General features: G+C 39.9%; 2 protein-coding genes across 2 annotated transcripts in view; one reads left to right on the forward strand and one right to left on the reverse strand.

The window, feature by feature from the left end:
- GAS6 (growth arrest specific 6) overlaps positions 1-23,926 on the forward strand; it is a 95,997-nt gene that overhangs the window by 39,763 nt on the left and 32,308 nt on the right. The window contains exons 3-6 of the mRNA XM_069094060.1: positions 5,020-5,044; positions 7,772-7,834; positions 14,511-14,633; positions 17,508-17,630. Of these exons, the coding sequence (XP_068950161.1) occupies positions 5,020-5,044; positions 7,772-7,834; positions 14,511-14,633; positions 17,508-17,630 (334 nt within the window). The remainder of the gene's footprint in view (positions 1-5,019; positions 5,045-7,771; positions 7,835-14,510; positions 14,634-17,507; positions 17,631-23,926) is intronic.
- The window catches only part of TMEM255B (transmembrane protein 255B), a 195,641-nt gene continuing 181,560 nt past the window's right edge, over positions 9,846-23,926 (reverse strand). Inside the window, exon 9 of the mRNA XM_069094063.1 lies at positions 9,846-14,538. Within this exon, the coding sequence (XP_068950164.1) occupies positions 14,500-14,538 (39 nt within the window). The 3' untranslated portion in view covers positions 9,846-14,499. The remainder of the gene's footprint in view (positions 14,539-23,926) is intronic.

Consider the following 23,926-nt stretch of genomic DNA (forward strand, 5'->3'; position numbering starts at 1 on the left):
GGCAAGTTATTTCACCAATACACGGTTTTAGATTTCTCCTATGTAGAGAATTACACATTAGTTGTAACACCTCTAGTATTTGCCTTACAGGATTATTGTGAATATATAATCAAATGATTATGTAATGTGCTTAAAATCCTATAGAAATGTCAGCTGTTATTGATAGAATACAAAGGACAGGAATAGGGACCTGACCTGTGATTTCATTAGTAGATGGAGCTTCTGGTTGAGGAAATTCCCTCTATCAGCGTAAGTTGGCACCTTCTCTGCACCTTTACAAACATTTTAAATTCATTTTATCCTCACAACACTCCAGGGAGGTAAAGGTTATTATCACCCCCGTTTTGTAGATGAGGAAACTGAGGCTGGCAGAGGTTAAATGACTTGTTTGGATTCACATACTATTAGAGACTAGAACTAAGGACTTCTTTTCTCCAGGTATAGGGCTCAATCCACTGCCCCACTTAGTTCCCTGAAAAGCTTTTTTTTATAGTATTTTATTTTTTCCAATTATATGCAAAGACAATTTTAGCATTGATTTTGACAAAATTTTGAGTTTCAAATTTTTCTTTCTCCCCTCCCCTTTTCTTGAAATGGTAAGCAATTTTATATAGGTTATGTATCTGTAATCATGTAAGACATATTTCCATATTCATCACAGCTGTGAAAGAAGAAACAGACAAACAGGAAAAAAAGATACACACAAAAAAATAAAGGAAGTAAAAATAGTATGCTTTAGTCTACATCAAGGTTCATCAGTTCTTTCTCTGAATGTGGATAGCATTTTCCATCATGAGTCCTTCTTATTTGTCTTGGATCATTGTGTTACTGAGAAGAGACTAGTCCAGTTGGTCATCACACAATGTTGCTGTTATTGTATGCAATGTTTTCCTGGCTCTGCTCATTTCACTTTGCATCAGTTCATTAAAGTCTTTCTAGGTTTTTCTGAAATCCATCCACTCATCATTTCCTTCCTTCCCAGTCTATTCCTCTCCAACACATTTTCCACACAGCTGCTAAATTAATGTTTCTAAAGCAGAAGTCTAAAACTGCTTAAAAAGCTCCAGTGGCTTTCTCTTATCTCTAGAATAAAATACAAAACTTTTATTTGACTTTTAGAGCTTTTCAGGGAACTAGGTGGGACAGTGGACAGAGCCCCATCCCTGGAGTTCTGGTCCTGAGCTCTGGCCTCTTAGTCAACCTCAGTTTCCTCATCTATGAAATGAGGACAGTAATAGCCCCTACCTCCCAGGGGTGTTGTGAGCATAAGATGAAATTAATGTCTGTAATGTGCTTTGTAACCGCTTAAAGCACTATATAAATTTCATTGTTGTTGTTGTTACTATTATTATCATCATCTGTCTCCAACATACCTTACCAGACCCATTGCACATTAATCTCCTTCACATATTGTTCCTTATACTAAACCAAGTCCCTTACCATTGACCACCCATGACCCCTCACTTCCCATCCCCCATCTCTTTCCCTTGTGCCACAAATGCACACCCTTCTCACCTACTCCTCACAGAATTCCTACATTCTCAAAGTTCAGGTCATGTCACCTCTTACAGGAAAACCTATGCAGATCTCCCTAATTGCTAGTGCTTTGCCCCGCAGATATTACTTTGTATATTTGGTGTTCAGTCACATCCAACTCTTTTTTCCTACTTGGAATTTTCTTGGCAAGGATACTGGAGTGGGTTGTTATTTTCTTCTCCAGCTAATTTTACAGGTGAGGAAACAGAGGCAGACAGGGTCAAATCACTTGCCCAGGGTCACACAACTGGTAAGTGTATAAGGCTGGATTTGAATTCGTGTCTTTCTGACTCCAGGTTCAGTACTCTATCCGCTGCACCACCTAGCTGACCTTACTTTGTATGTATTTGTCCATACTTTGTATGTATTTTGTATCTAATATTCTGTGTACAAGTTGTCCCCTTCCTCCAACAGTACATAAACCCTTCTGGAAAGGGTAGAGTATGTTTCCCGTGTGTTCAATGCTAGTTCCTTAGCCCTTGAGTCATTTATATCCTAGATTTCTCACCCTTCCAACCTTTGTTCATCACTCTTCTAGTGATCTGGAGAGAGAAGATTTCATAAATGGTACCCTGATATAACTTCTTTAATCAATTTATTTCACAAGAGTTTCTGAAAGCAATTAAAGGTGCATGGAGTTCATTGTTGTGCAGAATTACAAAGAATGGATACTTAGCAAAAAGTTTTTTGAGGAATGAATGAATTCCTATTTTTCTTGGTTTCAGAGAAATCTGTATTTGTCAGGAATGGTGCTTATGGTCACTTTATAGGTTTGAAGCTTCAAATCGAGCACGACAGATTGCTAATTTGTTCCTAAATATTTTGGCAACAAAGAGGACACAGCATGGTAATGCCCAGGTTATGACCACAAGGTTCCAAAAGCAGGATCTTTAAAAGTGTGGTTTACTGAAGAAGAGTTAATAACATTTTTTCCACTATGTTTTTTTAAACAAAAATATAATTTGCTATTAAAATGGCTAACCCTATTAACCAGTTTTACTGATCAGTATTTTTAAAAAGATAGTACCCGATGGTATTAGATTTAATGAAATCACTAATCACAGACCTAACATTTGCATTTCCAAGGTTTGAAAAGAACATTTTTTGTGTACCTTTAATAATTTACATTAGCATCAATATAGCCCTTTGTTCACACAGTGGGCCTCCCTTGCACAAAGAAAATCTACGAATTTTGGTGAGAGGTTATAAAGTCTTCTAAAGGGCCAAGCAGGACTCTTTTCTTGTAAGAACAACTTTCTCCCTGTCTCACTATGTTTCAGCATTAAGCTTAAGCAGAGGAGAAAGCCTACATAGTTTGTTTGTTCATCTCTCTCACCAGAGAAAGCTATACTTCTCTGCTTTCAGTCAGTAAAAGGAAGGTCAGACATTAGTTGTTCACTCCACTATTAACAGTTAGCCTAATTTTATTTCATCCATGGACATAAGTAGAAAGAGAAAGCCAGGGACCTTTGCAAAAACTAGGATTTTTTTTTTTCCAATCGAAAGACAGTAATTTTCTTTTTTTTTAACTTTAGCATTTTATAACCAGAATTGGTCTTACTCAACATTTGAATGAATGGTCCCTTAGCAACCATCCCACACAGGGTTAGATACAAACTTTTGCTTCTGATACAGCTGTTTTCTTTTAAAGAACTTGGAAGTGACAAATACAAAAATTTCACTAGAGAATATTCTTTAGAAATACATGGGGAAAAAAGAACAAGACTTTTTAAAGAAAGCTATCAAGTAGTTTTACCTGTGGGACAGCTCTTGAATGTGTCTGCTGTAGGCATATACCTAGATTTTCTCAATATAGTAAAAAGGGAGAAGAAAGGAGGCAGGTAGGTGCAGAATGAATGTGGTTATTTTGCATTAGGTATATTTAGTGAAGGGTGAGACCAGTGCAAATTTAGAAAGCTGGCATTTTTGAATATTTAAAAAATTATCTGAAAGTTATTGAAAGTATATCGAATTTATTTAATTTATTTAGCATTAATGGTGTTTTTAATTTAACATTAAAGTGAATTTATTTAACATTAATGGTTCTTTATTTGTAGTTAAACAATTAAATAAACATGTTTTGTTTGAAACTTGGTAAATCTCATAATATTTCTAGGTGTCCAGAACCGTTCATCAGTTTAGGAGACCAAGAGGGCAAAATCATAATCCAAATAGCCTGTTTGAATTGTAGTGGGTATACCAAAGATTTTTTTAGCAGCTTAGTCAAAATATTGATACTGTCTCTATAGAATACAGCAGAAGTTTTAGGAAAGTGCCACATGAGTGAAAATACCAGTTTTGTAACAGCAAAATCCTAAAGAATTCCATAAGATACATACTCAACAGATAGGTACATCCTTCCATCTATCTACCTGACAAGCAGTGCCCTTCAGCAGCCTCAATATCAGGTCCTGGCTCTCAGTCTTTTTGAGTTCAATGCTAGTTCCTTATCCCTTGAGTAATTTGTATCTTTGATTTCTCACCCTTCCAACCTTTATCCATCATTCTTGAAGTGATTTGGAGAGAGATATAACTCCTTTAATAAATTTATTTCACAAGAATTTTTGCAAGCAATCGAAGGTGTATGGGGTTAATTGTGCAGAATTACAAAGTTTTCCAAGTTAGGGTACAGTGGGAAAAAGCATTGACTTTGCAGTCAGGGAAGTTGGATTCAAATCCTAACTGCCCTGGGCCTGAATTTCCTCATCTGTAAAATGAGGGGTTAGACTAGATAGCCAGCCCTAGGTCATATTATTGTATGTTCCTTGGATAGCCATCTTTTTTTTTTTTTTTTAGCAATCTTGAGTTAGTGAAAGACTAAGAGAAATTTGCATCTTGAATGAATCCTACTCCAAAGTCATGTCTTTGCCAACTAATGTTGGCTTTCTTTCTTTCTTTAATGCAGTGCCATTAAAACTACTTTCTGTGGATACATTGAGAAAGAAAGTTTACCAGCTGTTTAGCCGAAATCATTCTGCATATCAGCACCTTTAGCTTTTTCTCTTACTTGCCTCTCCATTCAGAGTTAGAAGTGGCACTTTATACAGACAGTACTGGCAGATACCATTCGATGAGAACCCTTCTGTTGGAAAGGAAAGGAGAAACAGGTGGCATTGATTCTCTACTCTTCCCTTTGATTTTTATTCACTGATTCCTCTTACTTACTCTGTTTCATGGCCAGTACCTTTACCTCTTGGATAGTGGTAAAGTTAAGTGGCTTCCTGAACAGTCACTGCCAATGTTTATTCTGTGACTCATCTGTCAAGAACTTCTCCAAGACAGGACCAGCATTTTTGGTTATTTTTCACTACTCATCAAATGCATTACTTCCAAGATAGTGGCTATCTCAATCCACTTAGGAAAAAGAACATCCAGGTTGGCCCCAAACTTCGGCCATGGGTTTGCTGGTATGGGCCATCACTGCTGGTTGTATGATGAAATCAATTATTGTGCTAATGAACACATTTCTTTTTCCCCCCATAGGAATATTTTTACCCAAGATATTTAGGTGAGTCTTTTAATTATAACTTTTCTTTCATTGGCATTGTGGGAAGATGTGCTTTATATTGGATAAATGCAAAGCACAATTATGAGGCTTCACCTACATACAACTTAAGTATAGAGGATTGCTTAATTACAGACTGATGTGGTTACTCTTAAGATCATACAGGCCAATTTTTTTAAAATGGTTTCCACCTAAGTGACCCATATTGTCTGATCCTAACAGCTAACTGTCTAAAACACAGTTTGGATGAGATTCTCTCTGTATCATTTAGAAATAGCCTACCTGGGACATGGTGGAAACAGTGCTAGTGAATCTGGATTTGAATTCTGACTTTGCTATTCTTCCTATGTAAAATGATAGAGTTGGACCAGAAAGCTTAAGGTCCCTTACAACTTGAAACTTGATCATAAAGGAGCATGGGTAATAAAACATGTTTCTAAAGGACATTTTTATAAATTTCCCACTGGTTTTATGCTTTCAAAAATTCCTTTCTGGGGCCCCAGTTTTTTTCTTTTTTTTTTTTTAGAAGAGGGAAGGCAGGGCAATTGGGGTTAAGTGACTTGCCCACGGTCACACGGCTAGTAAGTGCTAAGTGTCTGAGGTCAAATTTGAACTCAGGTCCTCCTGACTCCAGGAGTGGTGCTCTATTCACTGTGCCACCTAGCCGCCCCACTGGGGCCCAAATTTTGACTAGAAAGAAAATATATTTCTGCCTAAAATTCCTGTTCAAGACTGCCATAATACATTGTAATTAATTTACAATGAAAGATCTTGACATCTTTCTGATACAGAGATCAGGGCAGGGATTCTTTTATGGGCAATGGATTACTAGTCCCACCTCAGATCCTATTCTTTCCATATACTGGGTATGACCATCCTGGCAGAAATACTTATTAGAACACTTGTAGCTGAATGAATTTACCCATAAGGATGAGGGAAGGAATACAAATCTTTGCATATAGAAACTTTGGACCTTGGGATTGGGAGTCCTTTAGGACTATAGATATTTTCCTGTATCTGATGGGCAACAGCAGGACCTCATTAAACTTCAGAGGGGCAGCATGGTGAAAAAAGGAAGAAAACATGGATTTTTTAAGTACCTACTATGTGCTACGTATGGCCCCTAGGTGTTAAAGTCGATAGGTCACTGAGCCTGGAGTCAGGAAGACTCATATTCCTTAGTTCAGACACTTTCTAGCTGCATGACCCTGGGCAAGTCACTTTTTCCTGTTTGTCTCAGTTTCCTCATCTGTAAAAAGAACTGGAAAAGGAAATGACAAACCACTCTAATATCATTGCCATTCTAATAACTTTGTCAAGTAAACCCCAAATGAGGTCATGAAGAGTTGGACATGATTGAAAAGCTACTAAACAACATGTTCAAATGTTTACAAATATTATACCTTCAAACCCTCACAATAAGCCTGCAAAGTAGGTGCTATAATTATGCCCATTTTACAGTTGAGGAAACTGAGGCAGAGAGGGGCTAAGTGACTTGTCCAGGGTCATCCAACAACTAAGTGTCTAAAGTTAGATTTGAACTCAGGTCTCCCTGACTCCAGGCCCAGCACTGCACTGCCTGGCTGCCTATAGGAATATAATAGAAAAACTGTTGGCGTTGGAGGCATGGAGACCTGGGTTCTAATCCAGTTTTCACAGTTATAATTGTATGAACTTAGGTAAGTCATCTGACTTCCCAGAGACCTATTTTCTTCAGCTACAAACAAGAATACCACCACAGAAACATCTCTTGTACCTTCGTGAGAGCATTGCTGTGAGACCCAAATGGGATAATGTATCTAAAGGGTTTTTTTTTTGCCAATCTTAAAGCACTAGAAAAATGTCAAATATTATGGACAGTGAAATCGGGTATTTGCCAGTTCCAAACCTCTGGCTCCATTATATACTAGTACTTCCAGGGTTTGCAAAGGACAGGAAATCAATCGTGGAGTCAGTCTTTCTAATGACTCATCATTCTAGATCTTCCATTGCTTCCCTGACTGTATCCAAGGGATTGTGCCTCTTCAGGAAGGACATTTTAAGTCTTTTTCTGAATTACAGTGACCTGTTTTTTGGAAAGAATTTTCTCAATTCAGGATGATTTTTCAAATTAAAACAATTCCTGGGCCACTTATGTGCACCAGACTGGATGTCACGAAGAACTCAGGTCAGATCCTACCTCAGACATTAGCTGTTTGACCCTGGGCAAATCATTTAACTTCTCTGGGACTCTGTTTCCTCATCTGTAAAATAAGTCCTTTCCCGCTCTAATCTATGATTTGTTACATGTTGGTTATTTTTATTGGCATGTCAGAGACCTCAAAGTACATTGTCAGATGTGTTGCTATATAATGGCAACTTCAGTTGAGTAGATGTTAAAGTTTACTTTATTTTTTGATACCTAGTAGAATGTTGGGCAGACTGTTCTAGTCTGAGTAATTCTCATTTTTGTTAGAGTTGAAGAGTTTGTATTAACTAGGAAAATTTTATATTTATTATATATTATATCATATCGTTATATTATGCTATATTATATTACATTTTATATTATATTGTATTATACTATAGTATAGTATATATTATATAAATATATTAGTACATCTGGAATACTCTGTGTGTGTATGAATTTCCTCTCCCAAGTATTGCTTAAAGATATAGTATAGCCATTTTCAAATCCAGCCATCTCATAGCAACTTATTATAATGAACATGTGTCTTTCTCTTCCTACAGAATGCATTGCGAAATACGGTTCCCCCTATTCCAAAAATGTCAATTTCATTTCTTGTGTTCGAGGTAAGTCTCTTTGCTATATTTCTTATTCTAACTACTATAGTTCAACTGGATGTGAATCTTATCCTTTGTTTGAGCGAAGGATTTCAAATACCTTCTTTCTCCTGAAGAGGCCAGGAGGTCACCCCTAGGGCTGTTTTAATTGTTTGGGAGTGTTTTCGTTTTTGATGTTTTGCACTGGCTGTCCTTGGAATGTTCTCCCTCCTTACCTCCCCTGCTCCCAGTTCAGCACTTACGCCAAGGCTCAGATCAGGTGCCACCTTTGATCCAAGATCTTTCCTAACCCCATTCCAGTGTATTTACTTTGCATGTACTTACCTCTAAGTGTGTACCTGTGCACATAAGTGCACCTCCTTATCTGTGCTACGTTGCATTCCCCTCCACCACCACCCCATCTCTAGTAGAAGGCAAACTCTTTGCAGAATCAAATGGTTTTTTATTCTTTTTTTTTTTCTCTTTGAATCAACACTGTTGAGGACAGTGCTTTGTGCTTAATAATAAGCACAATCATAAAAGTGTTTACATAGCACCTACTATGTGTCAGACGCTGTGCTGATCACTTTGTAATTATTACTTCATTTGATCCTCTCAACTACCCCTGAGAAGCAGATGCTATTATTATCCCCATTTTGTAGTTGAAGAAATGAAGGCAAATGGAGGTTAAATGCCTTCCTGAAAGCCACACAGCTACTAAGTACCTGAAGATGGATTTTAAAAAGGCTCTAGGTCCAGCACTATATCCTCTGAGTCACCTAATAAGTCTCTGATTAGTAGGTGCTTTGCAATTGCTCATTAAATTGAATTGAATCGAATTCTGTTTAACTGAACTGAAATGGAATTTCTGAAAGCAAGGAAAAATGATGGGGAAAGAAATCATTCATTTTCACAGACACATAGGAATAAGCAGGATTGTTCAAAGTATTTTTTTAATGTCTTAAGAAATCAGATGAGAAGCATAGCATTTCCTGAGGTCAAAAGAGCACTGAACTTGCCATCAGTTTTCTTACTTTGTCTCTTTCTACATAACTAGCAAACCACTTAATTTCTTTGAACCTGTTTTTTCCTGTGTAAAATAAGGTTATTAATTCTTTTACTATCTCAATTCCTAGAGCTGTTGTGAAGAGAATGCTTTGTAAACCTTAAAGTGCTATAGAAATGTGGATTTTATCATTATTATTTGACAAAGATGATGATGGTTATTTTAAAGATCAAGTCAAATGAGACAGCATATATAAAGCTCTGCTATTGAGACTGGGCATCCCTGGGAGATTAAAGAGTTAATGAACAACAAAGTCTGACTCCCCGGGCCAGTCGCTGGTGATTTAATCTTGTGTTTCTTCTTCCACTAGACATTTCATAAATGATTTCCATTCCAATAAACTAGAATAATATGATGGCCTCCCTCGCACACAAAGCATTTGTGGGTGTTGGTGACAGGTTGCAAAGACTGTCAACAGCATCAGGTAGGACAAGAACAGCTATCTCCCTTAACAAGCAGGTGATAACACACATTCAGTAGCCATATGCTAACCTGATAAAGTTTTTTTTTTTGTGGGTTCCTTTATTTGTTTGTTTGTTTACTAAACTATCAATCAACAAGCATTTCTGAAATACCTACTATGTGCTAGGCACTTTACCAGGCTTGGGGTTACAAAGACCAAAACAAAAAGTCCCTGTCCTCAAAGAGCTTACATTCTAATGACTTAACAGTGTTCCTTTCATATTTAATACACACCATGGACTAGCATGCTGATTGTTGGTTGATTACCCAAGTCTATAAAAACTGAAGAGATAATATTGTGGAAACAATTATTCAATTTCCCAAAGACTTACATTTCTGGATACTGTAAGAACTGGACAGAGATGAGTGGATGGGAATCTTGTATGTATGGATTGTGCTACTTTGTTTCCTTTCTGTCTTCATCATTGTACTACATATAATACTCAATCAGCAGATTTTGTTATTCTTTATGAGATGAGGGGCTAACTTGACTCTCACCAGCGTGGACACTAGGGGAGCCCAACATTTGTGTAAAGCGGGAGTTTTTAACCTCCTTCTGTGTGTCATGGAAGCCTGTGAAGACTGTAGTCTACTCTGAATGCTCTTAAATGCATAAAATAAAATACACAGAATTATAAAGGAAATCAATTACTCTGAAATAAAGAGAGACTTATTTACTATTATGCAAATTCTTAGACCCCTTGAAATCTGTCCCTAGACACCAGGGAATCCCAGGCCCAAAGTTTACAGCATTCCATTTTCTTAGTTTTCAGGGTCTCCTAACATTAAGAAGTTTAGCTTTTGGGGGCAGCTAGGCAGTGCAGTGAATAGAACACCGGCCCTGGAGTCAGGAGGACTTGAGTTCAAATTCAGCCTTGGACACTTAACACTCACTAGCCGTGTGACCTTGGGCAAGTCACTTAACCCCAATTGCCCTGCCTTCCCCACTCCAAAAAGAAAAAAAAAGGAATTTTAGCTTTTTTAGTTGTTTTTCAAAAGGTATAGATAGACATTTCCATTTTCCTCCTCTCAAAGCTAAAAGTTTCTGCAAGTATTAAAACATTTTGGTTTAAGGGAAATGAGGTTCTTGGCATCAATATTTATTGCACATGATTTTTTTTTTCAGTTTTTTTTGCCCTTTCTCAAGTGTTTTGCATTATTTTCTCTCAGTGTCTCTGTGTCAAAATGAGGTAGAAGCTCACATGGCCTTTGACTAAGATAAGGGTTGGTAAATTCGACTGACCGATGCCCCCACACTCTAACTCCCCCATCCCTCATCCCGCATCCCCTGTGCCTATATCAGATAACCATGAGGAAAAAAATCTCCTGCGTCTCCTTCTCTAAAGGCAAAACAAACAAAGGGTGCTGTATGTAGTAGGAGGCCTGAGTTACTACTTGTCACCCTGAAATACTTGTGGGGGGGGGACTCAAAATATAACAAAAAAAAAGTATTCTTCTGTCAGTCAGCAAATGTTTCACATTCCATTCCACAGCAGCGAACTAGTTCCTTCCTCCCTTTCCTGAAACACAGCTTTCTGCTGAGGCCAAGATAAATTCTTTATCTCCTGAACAACTCAGTCCTTGATGCTACTTGTGAAGATTCCAGTCTAACCATTCAACTCAGAAAAAGACCTTCCTGGGAGGGTTTTGGTCCAGCTTTACTGTCAAATACATAGCCAGAGAAGTAGATAGTGGATTCTTCAGGGGTCCTGTTAAATAACTCTCATTAACTCTTTTTTTTTCTGTCTAATTAAATTTCTCACTAAAAAGGGAGGCAAGAAATTTTTAAAAATCTTTTTGGGGTATATGTGTTAAGATGAAACATGATGTTGTTTAAACATTGTGTGATAGTTATAGTTTAGTGAACTCAGACTGCACCGGGATTCAGAAAATTTGAATCCTAGTCCTTGCTCTACTTTTTTTTTTTTTAATTAACTATTTTACCTTGGGCAAGTCACTCTTCCTCTCCTGGCCTCCATTTCCTAATCTCTTACTGAGTTGGAAAATCTGACCTCTTAAGATTTTTTCCAACTCTTAATATCCCAGGATTCTTTGCAAAAACTGTCCCTCACAAAAAGGGCAGAGACAAGTTAAGGCAGTAACAGGAAGAAGTACAGCAACCTCCTTCCCACCCAGCTTTTCCAGACAGATCCAGAAACAAACCAGACCAAATCCTAAGAGAATCCAAAAAAAAAGTCACAGTGAGTCATTTTTTCCAGTGCAGGGCAGCACAGGGAGATAGACAATGAAGTCTATAGACTCTAAGGGCAGAGTATAGCCAGTGATGACTGTGCAGGAAAAGACTGTGTATGAGGGCAAGAGGTTCCAGCCCAGATAAACTTAAACTTTTTTTTTTGTTGTTTTGCAGGGGGGAAGGCAGGGCAATTGGGGTTAAGTGACTTGTCCAAGTCACATGGCTAGTGTGTCAAGTGTCTAAGGCTGGATTTGAACTCAGGTCCTCCTGACTCCAGGGCTGGTGCTCTATTCACTGCTCCACCTAGCCACCCCTAAATCTAAACTTGAGAAGGGGAAAAGTATGTGTGCCAGTTGGCAGCTCTGTTGTCCACTACCCAGTTCTGGTTCACAGATCTAGGGCTGAGTAGGGAGGGAATTTAAGCCTAGGGTGTGATGTCATTGTAGTCATTGTAGGTTCTTTTTACTGAACAATGAACAAGGTCAGTAGCAAGCAGCAGCTATGGGACTCAGACACTAGGAATGGCTAAAAGACCAAATGGGGCAAGTTCACAGGTATGTTGCTCAGACCCAAGCCCAGGGCATTAACTTGCAGAATTCAGACCAAAAAATATGCAGTGTTTGATAGGGGCAGGGATGTTGTATAACCTATCAGCTAAACCCAAATTATATAGAATAGAGAAGGACAGGATCAGGTTTATGCAGCAAAATTAAACATCCATAACATCACAATTACACCGAATTTTTTTCCAATAATATGAAATTTAATAAGTATAAATGCAAAGTCTTACATGGATTCCAAACATCAATCTCAGAAACATAGAATGGGGGTAGATGTGACTGAATGGAAAGTCACATGAAATAGACTTGAAGGCTTTAGAGGCCTGCAGACTGAATATGAGCTGACCGTAGGACACAACAGCTAAAAAGCCAGCTTCAGCCTCAGCAGCACCAAGGGAGGCCTGATGTTCAGCATTGAAGAGGCATTCATTCCTCACATAGCCACAGCTCACCTACTGAACGTTATTCAGCTTTCTAACCAGATAGTTTTTAGAGTCAGTAATCTGCATTCTGAGCCCAAAATGTCAAAGCCTGAAGGAAAAAGGGCTCATTTACATATTCTAACATAAATTTAGGGGGGCTCCATCTTCTGCTTTTCTGGGGCTCCTTGAAGGTCAGGGACTGGTTGGGTAGTCCTTAAATGCAAGAGGTTAATACCTGAGACAAAGAGAATGAGATTATGGAGCCTTCAAGGAATGCAACAAGGGTAACATAGTTGTCTCTGAACAATGACCCTTTTCTTCCCTATATTGAATGCCATCACTGAGCAAGGTTGTGAAAAAGTTGGCAAGTATTTAATGAAAATGTTCAGTGTCTCAAATTAGAGTGGAAAGACAGTGGTTATAGAGATGAAATCTTGCCAATTTAAAGTCTATTACATAGTAACCTCCTATCCTTAGCCCTCTTCCTTCCCTCCCTAGTCCTCCCTCCCTCTTCAAATCCCCCGGAAATTCCAGCCATTGAGACTTTTTGATATAGCAATGGGCATTGTGCAAATATTCTTTGGCGTCTGTGTATAATAATAACTCTAAGCCCTGTATGGTAGAAACTTCTTAAACTTTTGGATTACCTAATTGTCACATTTGGGTGAGTTTTCCTGTCTCTGTGATATTGTTTCTGTTGGGTGCTGTATTGGACTGCATCATGGAAACTTCAGTCATGCTGGTGAGAACCTACTCTCTGCATGAATAGCAGCTACATGAGATCTGTTCCTTTAACCATGGGGCACTGAAAACAACAGGTTGGAATTATGCAAATGTTTAACTATGTACTTATTATGCCCAGCTCAACTTGTCATCACTTGTACCAGATCAGTTGAAATTCATTTAGAAATGAGGTTTCCTTGTTGCATTGATTGAATCAAAGTGAGCAAACCCAACCAGAAATTCCAGTCACTTTGGAAATACAAGTCTAGATTTGAAACTTCTTGGGAGTATTGAGGTAGGGGGTTGGGGGGGGCAGGGAAGGGAGATGGAGAAGGGAATTGAGAGAATGAGACAAATTCCATCTTGGAGTATAAAATTAATTGGAAAAATAAGGACATCCAATGAATTTTTTTTTTCAAAAGTCCCTTTCATGCCAAAATACTGAGCTGTGGAGGGAGAATATTTCAGCTCCTTTGAGGCAATGCCTTATTTCAGAGAGATTCATCTCCCTGTGACTGGCATGCTTCTGGCTTAGCAGAAAGGGAGGGTGTGGTAACCTCCCAGTTATCCTCTGCTAATATTCCCTGTGAAAGGAACATTCACTGAAGATGATGGGAATTTTAGCTAAGCATCAGTGGCAGGTTACATTCCCTGGGTCTGGCTTGGCCTATTGAGAGAAGTTGTAATTAAAGAGATAAAAGATGTTTTGAATTAGTCTGGAAGCCTTTTGGGTCAAGTGGAATGATTCCATTTGATTTTTCTCCTTGGGAGGTCCTCTGGGGTCCTTGGGAGAAAGTCAAGGTCCCTCTCTTGCTTCCTTCACCCCAGACTCTTGAACGTTTCTGGGTCACAGCAGTGTTTCCATCTGGCTGAAGTGGGTGGGCCACTCCTTACTCCAGAGTTTATCAGAATTTTTTTCCCTGAAATTGGCTACTGAAATCTGTTCAGAGCAAGATGCTGTGTCTTCTACCAACCATTATCCAAAAGGTGAGAATACTGGTACTGCTGGTCTGATAGCCAACACGGGGAGGAGAGTTCCATGCTCACACTCTCTCAGTGACAGATGATATACTTGCTTTACCATTTTCCATAGAAATTCCTCTCAAGACCTGGTTGCCTGCTGAGGCAGGGAGGGCTCTTTGAGAAGATCATTGTACTGGTTCCTTTATGTTCCTCGCACTTATTAGAGACAAATAAGCAAGAAAGCTGCACATGCAATTGGAGTAATTTTCCTGAGGTGTTTTCTTTGTCCTTTGTGTTTTGTTGTTTTAAAAATCAGATTTGCCAGACCAGTGTACACCATATCCCTGTGAGAGAAAAGGAACAAGAAATTGTCAGGATCTGATGGGGACTTTCTACTGCCAATGTAAAGCCGGCTGGAGTGGAAGAATCTGTGATCAAGGTAAAAAGAAATGCCTTCTGACTATTGATATCTTTTGTTGACTACTCACCTCACCTGATGTGAAGAGCTAGCTGGGACATAGATACTTAGGACAGTCTGTAGCAGGGTAGAACAGAAGGAACACTCACTATTTTTGAAGTTGAGCTTCTTTTGGTACTAGTCTTGGCCCTTCTGGCTGCTTGCTGTGTGACCTTGGGCAAGTCTGCTTTAGCTTCCTTACCATCAAAATGGGGATAATAATACTTTGGCATTTACCTCATAAGGGTTGTCATGAAGAAAGTCCTTTATAAATCACTATTTAAAAGGGGAGTTATACATTCAAGTCTGTTTGAATTTAGAGGATAGGGAGCAAAATCTTTTCTTCTGTCAATTCCTTATTTCCTTCTCTCCTCTCTTTCACTTCTCTTCTGCCATTTTCTATTGAGTGCTGAGCCCTGGTCTTGCCCTAGACATGGGATTCTAACTCTGACCTGAGGCAATATAGGGGAGAAATGGAATTCCTTCTTTGTGCTTCCGAGAGAAGGGAACTGTCTTCAGCCAAGGAGATAGGACCACAGAATAGGAGAAGGGAAAAGAGTCTTTAAAGCTGTCACCCTGCTGGGTTCCAAGAAGAAAGTGAGCGTTGCATGTGTTGATATTGCTGGCCATGTCAATCCTGTGTTCCTCCAGTTCAGACATCTGTGACATTCCCAACACTGGGCCAACATTATCCAGAAGGAAGAATAGGAAATCCAAATGTGGGGTGACAGGACATATATCCAGAGGGGCTTTTCTAATGCAAAGCAAAATTATCCTTTGGAGATAATGCTACAGATATAGTTTGCCCGGATTTTATACGATAAAGTTTCTCATGCTATTCTTACAGGGGAGAGACAGACAGAGAGAGAGAGAGAGAGAGAGAGAGAGAGAGAGAGAGAGAGAGAGAGAGACAGACAGACAGACAGAGAGAGACAGAGAGAGACAGACAGACAGACAGACAGAGACAGAGACAGAGAGAGACAGAGAGACAGAGACAGAGAGACAGAGACAGAGAGAGAGAGAGAGAGAGATGTAGGCTAATAGGATAATGAGATTTATTCAGAGCTAGCTAAATGGCTGGGACCAATGAGTGATCACTGTTTAATGGCTGCTTTCCAAAGGAGTCTCACATTGGGTGTCCCAAGGATCTGTGTTTAATCCTGTGCTGTTTAATACTTTTATCTATAACTTAGATAAAGATATAGATGACTAATGTTCAGGCGACCCAAAGTGAGGCACAGCATCAGGTTCCAAAAATAACTGACAGGCTAGAACCAATGTTCTCAGTTGAATGAAACAGTGTTAATAGACTTCACCATCACAAGATGAAGGAAAGTGACGAGAGAGCAGTTTCTCTGAAAGAAATCTAGGGGATTAGGGGAATTGTAAGATCAATATGATTCAACAGGGTGGTATGACAGTTCCCCACCCTCCCCCCCCCCAGTAAAAAGGCTATAATTTAATACTGGGTTTTGAGGTATTCTTCAAAGGAAGAGAGAATATTGTTGTATTCTGTTCCAATCAAACCCTATCTGGAGTATTGTCATCATTACTGGACGCTATGTCTTTGGAAGGGTATTGTTCAATTGGAGAGTTTCTAGAAGAAGGCACCAAAGTGGTGAAAGTCACAAGTTCATGCCATACAAAGACTGGTGGAAAGAACAAGTGATGTTTAATCTGGAGAGGAGAATCAAGGGGAATATCATAAACATCTGTGAGGATTTGAAGAGCTATCCCATGGAAGAGAAATTTGGTTATGTTCTCCTTAGCTCCAGAAGGCAGAACTAAAAGAAATCACTGGAAAAGGCAAATTTAAGCTTGGTACTTCCTATCATGTAGAGTACCAAATGGAATCACTTGCCTCTGGAGAGAGTGGGTTCCCTCCTCTAAGAGGTCTTCTAGCCAAGACTGGATGACCACTTGCCTGGTGTGTCATGGAGGGAACTCTTTTGTGAGTATGAGATGGGTAAGATGAATTCTGAGGTCCCTGCCAATAAAGGGATTCTGTGATTTTGAGAAATAGGGAGAAAGCTATGGAAGAGCTTTCTCTAAAAACGTAAGGTTTCCAAAAAGGAAAAAGTCAGAGTCTGGTACAGTGCAAAGAGCTCTAACCTGAGAGACCTAGAATCTGCTTACAATTTGGGCATTAATTAGCTAGATGAGTTACCTTGGACACTTCTTTGGGCTTTCAGTTCTGCATTTGTCATATGAGGGGGTCAGCCTAGCTATATGTTCCTAGGTAAATTATTTAATCTCTCTGTGATTTAATATCCTCATCTGCAAAATGGAGGGGTTGGATTTAGTGGTCTCTGAAGCCCTTTTCAGCTCTCAGTCTATGGTCTTCTGAACCTGTACCTACAAGAGTGTTTTATCTGAGCAGCATGGTTTGGGGGGGCAGAGGAATTGGACCAGGAATTCAGAGATCTGGATTCTAGTCCTGGCTCTTTCAGTAACTGACTCTGATCTCGGACAAATGGCTTAACTTCTGTACCCTGGTTTCTATATCTATAAAATGATAAGGTTAGATTAGATTGACCTCTAAAGACCCCTTCCAGCTCAAGATCTATGATCTTCTGAGTCTGGTTTGTACCAGTTCCCTGCTTCTTATCAACTTTCTGACTTTTAAAGTCTTATGTTAAAGGCCTAACCAAAGAAGACTCCAATAGTGTCTTTTTTCACCCAAGATAATAATTCTGTTGCCTCTGAAATTTGGGTCAACACCTGAGGGTTACCCATCTGTTTGATGGCCTGAGGACAGATGTTTCATAGGACATACACTATTATAAAATCTCTTTATGCCACTATGCCGATTTCTGCGATCCAGCCGTCACAAGTTACCTTTGTCTTTACTTTTAGATATCAATGAATGTAACCACCAGAATGGGGGCTGCAGCCAAATCTGCCACAACCAGGTTGGTGGCTTCTTCTGCTCCTGTCACAGTGGCTACAATCTCCTCCCCAACAATAAGACCTGCGAAGGTAAGGAAAATTCTCCTTGGACTTAGCGTAAGATGTTCCACTTGGCCAATGTGTCACGATACTCCTCTATCTTCTGTGCCCCTCACCCCTTTTTCTCAGCAGTTGCACCTTTCTAATTGCCAGCTGCATGGAATAGTGTTTGCTTTCCCTAAAAGAAGCTGCTGGAGAACTATGGGACCTTTTCTAATTGTGGGCTGAGAGAGGGAGAGCCAGAGAAAGGAGCCAGGAGAAAGTCAGTACATGCCTAGGCATGCCAGTGGTCCCCAGGCTCTACTCTCCAACACCATAACATTAAAATGACTCACCAGAGAATTTGTGGGTTGGAACTGGCCTAGATTGGTCCAGCTGATCAGCCCTCACATCCTGACTTGGGAAGAGGGGAGAGGCTTGGCAGGGCCAATTGTTATGACTCTTTCCAGTCTCGATGGGCTTATTGTACACAAGTTTGCTGTTTTGGCATTGCTTCCTGTGCTGGGGATGAAACTCACAGCTGGGACTTTTCAAGAGAAACTGTGCCAATATCATGGGGGTCACTGGGCTTGATGCAGCCTACCGATAAAAACCAAAAGCCCCATGTGCCTCTCTCATCCTCTGAGCCCATATCTATCGATTGTTCCACCTAACTACCCCGACGAGAGGATTGTACCTTTTGTGGTCTCCTGTTTCCTTCTCAAATATTCTAATCCAAGACAGGCAGCTGATGAGAGCCCAGCTGGACTCTGTTTCCTTTCTTCTTCTTTAGGATGTGCCCTTTAAGTCTGTGTATGTACAGAGAGGTACAGGGGAGCCACTTCACATGAGATCTGGCTGCACCCTGCTTGCACAAGGTACCACATAGGCTTTTAGCATTGTGCCATGTCTGCCAATGAGGTTAATTTCCTCCCCTTCCGTGGAGTTGGGAAGGTCTGAGTTCAAATCTGGCCCCAGACATACATTGTGTGTGTAACTGTTAATTGCCTATTTTCCTCAACTGTAAAGTGAAGGTTTTAACAGCATCTATCTCACAGGGTTGTTGTGAGGATCAAATGAGATGATATTTGGTTTTTAAAAGTACTTAGAGTAGGACCTGGCACGTAAGGATACTATATAAATGCTTATTCCCGTCCTTCCCTCCTATGTTTATTGCGAGGACACAAAGAAAGGTGTTTTACCAAACCCCAGAGCATTGTAAACGACAGATTTTGCATTGCCCTTTCATTACTGTTCACCTTGCATCATATCCAAGTGAAGGGCAATGAAATTTAAAACCAACAGGTGGATTGTTGTGCAAACATTAATCACTCTTTTAAGATCTCCAAAGATTGAAACTTCACATCTGCCATCAGGATCCTATTCTGACAACCTGTTGTTCTTCTAGTCAAGAATGATAGAGTGGATTGAACATAACAGACAGTGAGTCAGGAGTCTGGAGTTCCCATGAACTTGGCTCTTCTGTTACCCAGATGAGCCAAATTCACTTCCCTGGACCTTGGGGTCCTCACATGTAAAACAAGCAAGCTGTGCTAGACAGTTATAAGGCATCTTTCAACTCTAACATTCCTCCCCTCTTCTTAGAGTCCCTTGAAAAGTTAGCTTAAGGGGCGGCTAGGTAGCGCAGTGAATAGAGCACCCACCCTGGAGTCAGGAGGACCTGAGTTCAAATCAGACCTCAGACACTTAACACAAAAACTAGCCGTGTGTTGGGGCAGCTAGGTGGCGCTATGAGTAAAGCACCTGCCCAGAGTCAGGAGGACCCGAGTTTGGTTCCGGCCTCAGACACTTAACACCCACACAAAAAAACTAGCCATGTAACCTTGGGCAAGTTACTTAACCCTAATTACCCTCCAAAAAAAAAGAGAGAAAAGTTAGCTTGAGTACCCCTTCTGCCCTTTTCTGATCCCCCCAGTAGCTACTGCCCTCCTCCTATTCTTTGTATATATTTTATATATGTATACATGTTTTCTCCCTGCAAAGACTAAACTCCTTGAGCTCCCAAACTATCTCAATTGTCTTTGTATCTCTACAGCATTTAATTGTTGAATGAAGTATTAAGAGATCTGGAGGGTCCACTTGAAAATATCTATCTCCATTAATAATTTCAGCATTTCTTTAAAAAATCAGGCCCTAATTTAATTCAATAAACATTTATCAGGCATCCAAAATGTGGAAGGCCCTGTGCTTAGACACTGAGACAGCACTGACAAAAAAAAAAAATGAACTATTTTTTCTGCTCTCAAGTTTACATTGAAGTTTACATTTTGAATGTGTTATGACAGATTCAAAAACAAGTAAGTGAAAGGTACTTTGAAGAGGGAGAGATCACTAATTCACAACTGTCTGGCATCAGTAAAGATGTACATGGATTTGGAGGATAAGAGATTAGCACCCTGAATGGGACAGCTTCTCCTGAAGGATTCAGTTCCTTTTTAGGAAACTAAAGACCCTCATTTCCTTTTACCTTTCTTCTAAAACTTAACTTTCTATCTCTTTGATTCAGCGTCCTTTTCTCAATCACCTTCCGTCTCTCTACCTCCCTTTTGAAGTATGGTGACCAACGAAAACTTTCTCTAATCAGAACACAATAGAAGGCTACATTTCCTGCCCTTGAGTTTTATGCTGAAGTTTTTAATTTAGCCTGGAATATCAGGCTGTCTTTTTTTTCGGACACCTTGGCATTGCTGATTCACTCATATGCAGGTCCTGATGGGCAGGCCACTGCCCATGGAAATCTTGATACAAGACACTAATTAGCATAATACCACTCTTAGAGGATACTTCTTTGATGCTGTAGGTATGATCTCACACTCTTACAACTTTCTCTTTTCTTTTACCATTTGCATTTTAACCTTGGAACTCCAAATCTATGGACAAATGAGTCTTCAAAATGTGGGTTTCAACTATCTTTTTTTTGGCATGGAAGGAAACGTCAAAGCTTTTTCACATGCAATCCTTGCCAGTGTGATTAGAAATACTAGGGCAAAGCTATGCAGAGTCAGTCAATCAATAAGCTTTTCTTAAGCACCTACCATGTGCCAAGTGCTAAGTTCTGGCGATACAGAGAAAGGCAAAAGACAGTCCCTGCTCTCAAGGACCTCATACAGCTTAAAGAGGGAGACAACTTGCAAATAACTTTATATAAACAGGTTATATGCAGGATAAATTGGAAATAATCAACAGAGAGACACCATGAAAAGAAAGGGGGATTAGGAGAGATTTCCAGTAGAAGCTGGGATTTTTAGCTGGGGCTTAAAGGAAGTCAGGAGGTAGAAATGAGGAGGGAGAGAATTCCAGGCATGGGAGACAGCTAGAGAAAACGCCCAGGAATGAGTATCTTGTTCAAGGAACAAGAAGATCTATGTCATTGGATCACAGAATATGTGTGTGGGGGGGTGTACAAAGTGTAAGAAGACCAAAAAGGTGAAGGGAGGCAGGTTATAAAGGACTCTGAACACCAAACAGAGTGTTTTATATTTGATATTGGAGGTGACAGAGAGTCAGTGGAGTAGGGAAGTGACATGATCAGACTTTAGGAAGACCATTTTGACAGCCACATAAAAGATGAACTGGAGTGAAGAGAAGTTTGTGGCAAGCAGACCCACAAGCAGACTATTGCAATAGTCCAAGCTTGAGATGATAAGAACTTACACTGGGAGGTGGCATTGTCAGAAGAGAGAAGGGGGCATATGGGGGAAATGTTATAAAGATAAAATCCAGGGTGGCTAGGTACGCAGTGAATAGAGCACCAGTCCTGGAGTCAGGAGGACTTGAGTTAAAATGTAGCCTCAGACACTTAACACTTACTAGCCATATGACCTTGGACAAGTCACTTAACCCTAATTGCGCTGCCTTCCCCCCTCCAAAAAAGACAACAACAACAAGAAAGAATATTGGAGGCAGTTAACTGGCTCATTGGATAGAGCACCATCCCTAGAGTCAGAAGGACCTGAGTTCAAATCCAGCCTCACTAGCTGTATGACCTGAGTAAGACACTTAACCCCAACTGCTTCAAAAAAAAAAAAAGAGCATTGAATTTGGAATCAGGAAAACTCAAGTTCAAATCCTGCTTTACATTAGCTGTATGATCCTCGATATTACTTAACTTTTCTCAGATTCAGCTTCTCCTTCTTAAAAAAAATTTATAATTATAGCACTGATCCTCACTGGTTTGTTGTGAGAGATCAAATAAGATAACATATGTAAAGCATTTTGGCAAAATTAAAACTCTATAGAAATACTAACTATTATTATTGTTCTGGTGGTTTCCAGAAAAATAAGGCAAGGAACACCAAGCCCAGTCAAGGGCTCCTCCAACTTCAGCTACAGGAGACAGAGAAACTCAAGACTTTTGAATTGTCTGGCTTGCTTTGCTTTCTGCCCAGAAGGTGAACCACAGAGGCCTCCCTTTTTAGAGCAAAGACCTTGGATTGCATGCCCATTTGTTCTGAGCAGTGCTCTGTGGTCTGTGTTGGCAAAGGGTCTGATCTGCCTGGTTTCTTTTCTTTGGAGGTTAAAGAAAGGGGTAGGGACAGGGGTAGAGGGGAGACTCATGCAGGGCTATGGTTAGCAGAGCAGGCCAGCTTCAGGCTGCCTCTGTCCCCTTGTTTTGGTGTCAGCATGAATGCTATTTTCAAGGGGCCTTCTTCCCCTCTGATGGTGTTGAGCTCTGCTGGCAGCCTGAGTTTTCCATTGCTTGCTGCCAATACTACACAGCTGTAAATTCCTTCTGAGTGGAGCTCTAAAAGTATTTACTTGACCTAACTCTAACAGGCTGCTTCTCTCAGCCATTGAGATCACTGTTTGTGGTCATTATTGAGCATTTGCTAACCACTGCTAAGAAGTGAGTGTATGAGTGTTAAGAATGAGAATTTGGGGGTAAGGGGATTTTAAAGTGTGGAAATGAGAAAATCGGGTAGGAAAGTAGGGGATTATGTAAGAAACAAACTCTGGACTCTTACTCATGTCCATCTCAAAGTACATATCCATTTACAATATTCAACAATCTTATTAAGTTTCTACTATACCTCAACTCCGCCCACTCTACTGGATTTTAGGTAATGAAACATCAAATGATCTAGTGGAGAATATAGGGTTTGGAGTCAGAAAAGATTTAAAATCTAGCCTCTAATATTTGCCATTTATGACATGGGCATTGTAGTTAACTTCTCTGGGCTTAATTTCAGGATTCATGAAATAAGACTGATAATACCAGTAGAACCTACCTTACAGGAGCATTCTAAGGATGAAAAGAGATAAAGATTTTAAAGCTATGTTTAAATATTATTAAGAAGGCTGCATGGCATGCTGGATAGAGTGCTGAGGGGTTGGAATGGGGCTAACCTGGCTTCAGATCTGGCCTCTGATATTTGCTAGCTGTCTGACCTTGGACGCATGACTAAATCTTTGGGTGCCTCGGGGAGCTTCCTAGGACTTAGGTACTCAGTCATATACTAGGTCCAGCTGCATTGGTGAAGGGAGATCTCAATGCTAATGAACTCATATATATATCCTTTGTATATCATTATTATTCCATAAAGTTGAACAAGAACAATTTGGATCCTTCTTGGTTCGTAAGAGAACTAGATTTATGGCCCAGACCTGATACTTAATGGCTGTACAAGACACTTCATCTCTCTGAACCTATTTTCTCATGTATACAATGAGCATATAATAGCACCTATCACACGGGATTGTTATGAGGCTCAATTAAGGTAGTGTGGGTGAAGGGTTTTGCAGAGAGCTAACTGCACATCTTTTTTTTTTATTATCTACAGAGTTGAGAGCATCACAGGATTATAGATTTAGAGCTGAAAGGGACCTCAGCCATCATCCAGTCCAATCCCCTCATTTTAGGGATGAGAAAATTGATACCCAAAGGTTAATTAGGTGACTTATCTAAGGTCACAGGGGAAGCAAGTGACGGAGCTGGGATTTGAAGCTAACTCTTTTCACTCAGGGTAGCTAAGTGGAGCCATAGTACATAGAGTGCCAGGCCTGGAATTAGACTCATCTTCTGGGGTTCAAATCCAACCACAGAAACTTGCTAGCTGTGTGACCTTGGGCAAGTCATTTCACCCTGTTTGCCTGTTTCCTTATCTGTCAAATGAGCTGGAGAAGGAAATGGCAAACCTCTCTTTGTCAAGAAAACCCTAAATGGGGTCATGAAGGGTCAAAAACAACTGAAGAACAACAAAACTTCTCACTTAAAATCTAGAGTTCTTTAGCTGTGAGTAAGGGGTGTGTGTGTGTGTGTGTGTGTGTGTGTGTGTGTGTGTGAGAGAGAGAGAGAGAGAGAGAGAGAGAGAGAGAGAGAGAGAGAG

The sequence above is a fragment of the Petaurus breviceps genome, unplaced genomic scaffold, assembly GCF_028583685.1.
Source record: "Petaurus breviceps papuanus isolate PSGF00001 unplaced genomic scaffold, PetGlider_PUasm1.0 214, whole genome shotgun sequence".
Classification (NCBI taxonomy): Eukaryota; Metazoa; Chordata; class Mammalia; order Diprotodontia; family Petauridae; genus Petaurus; species Petaurus breviceps.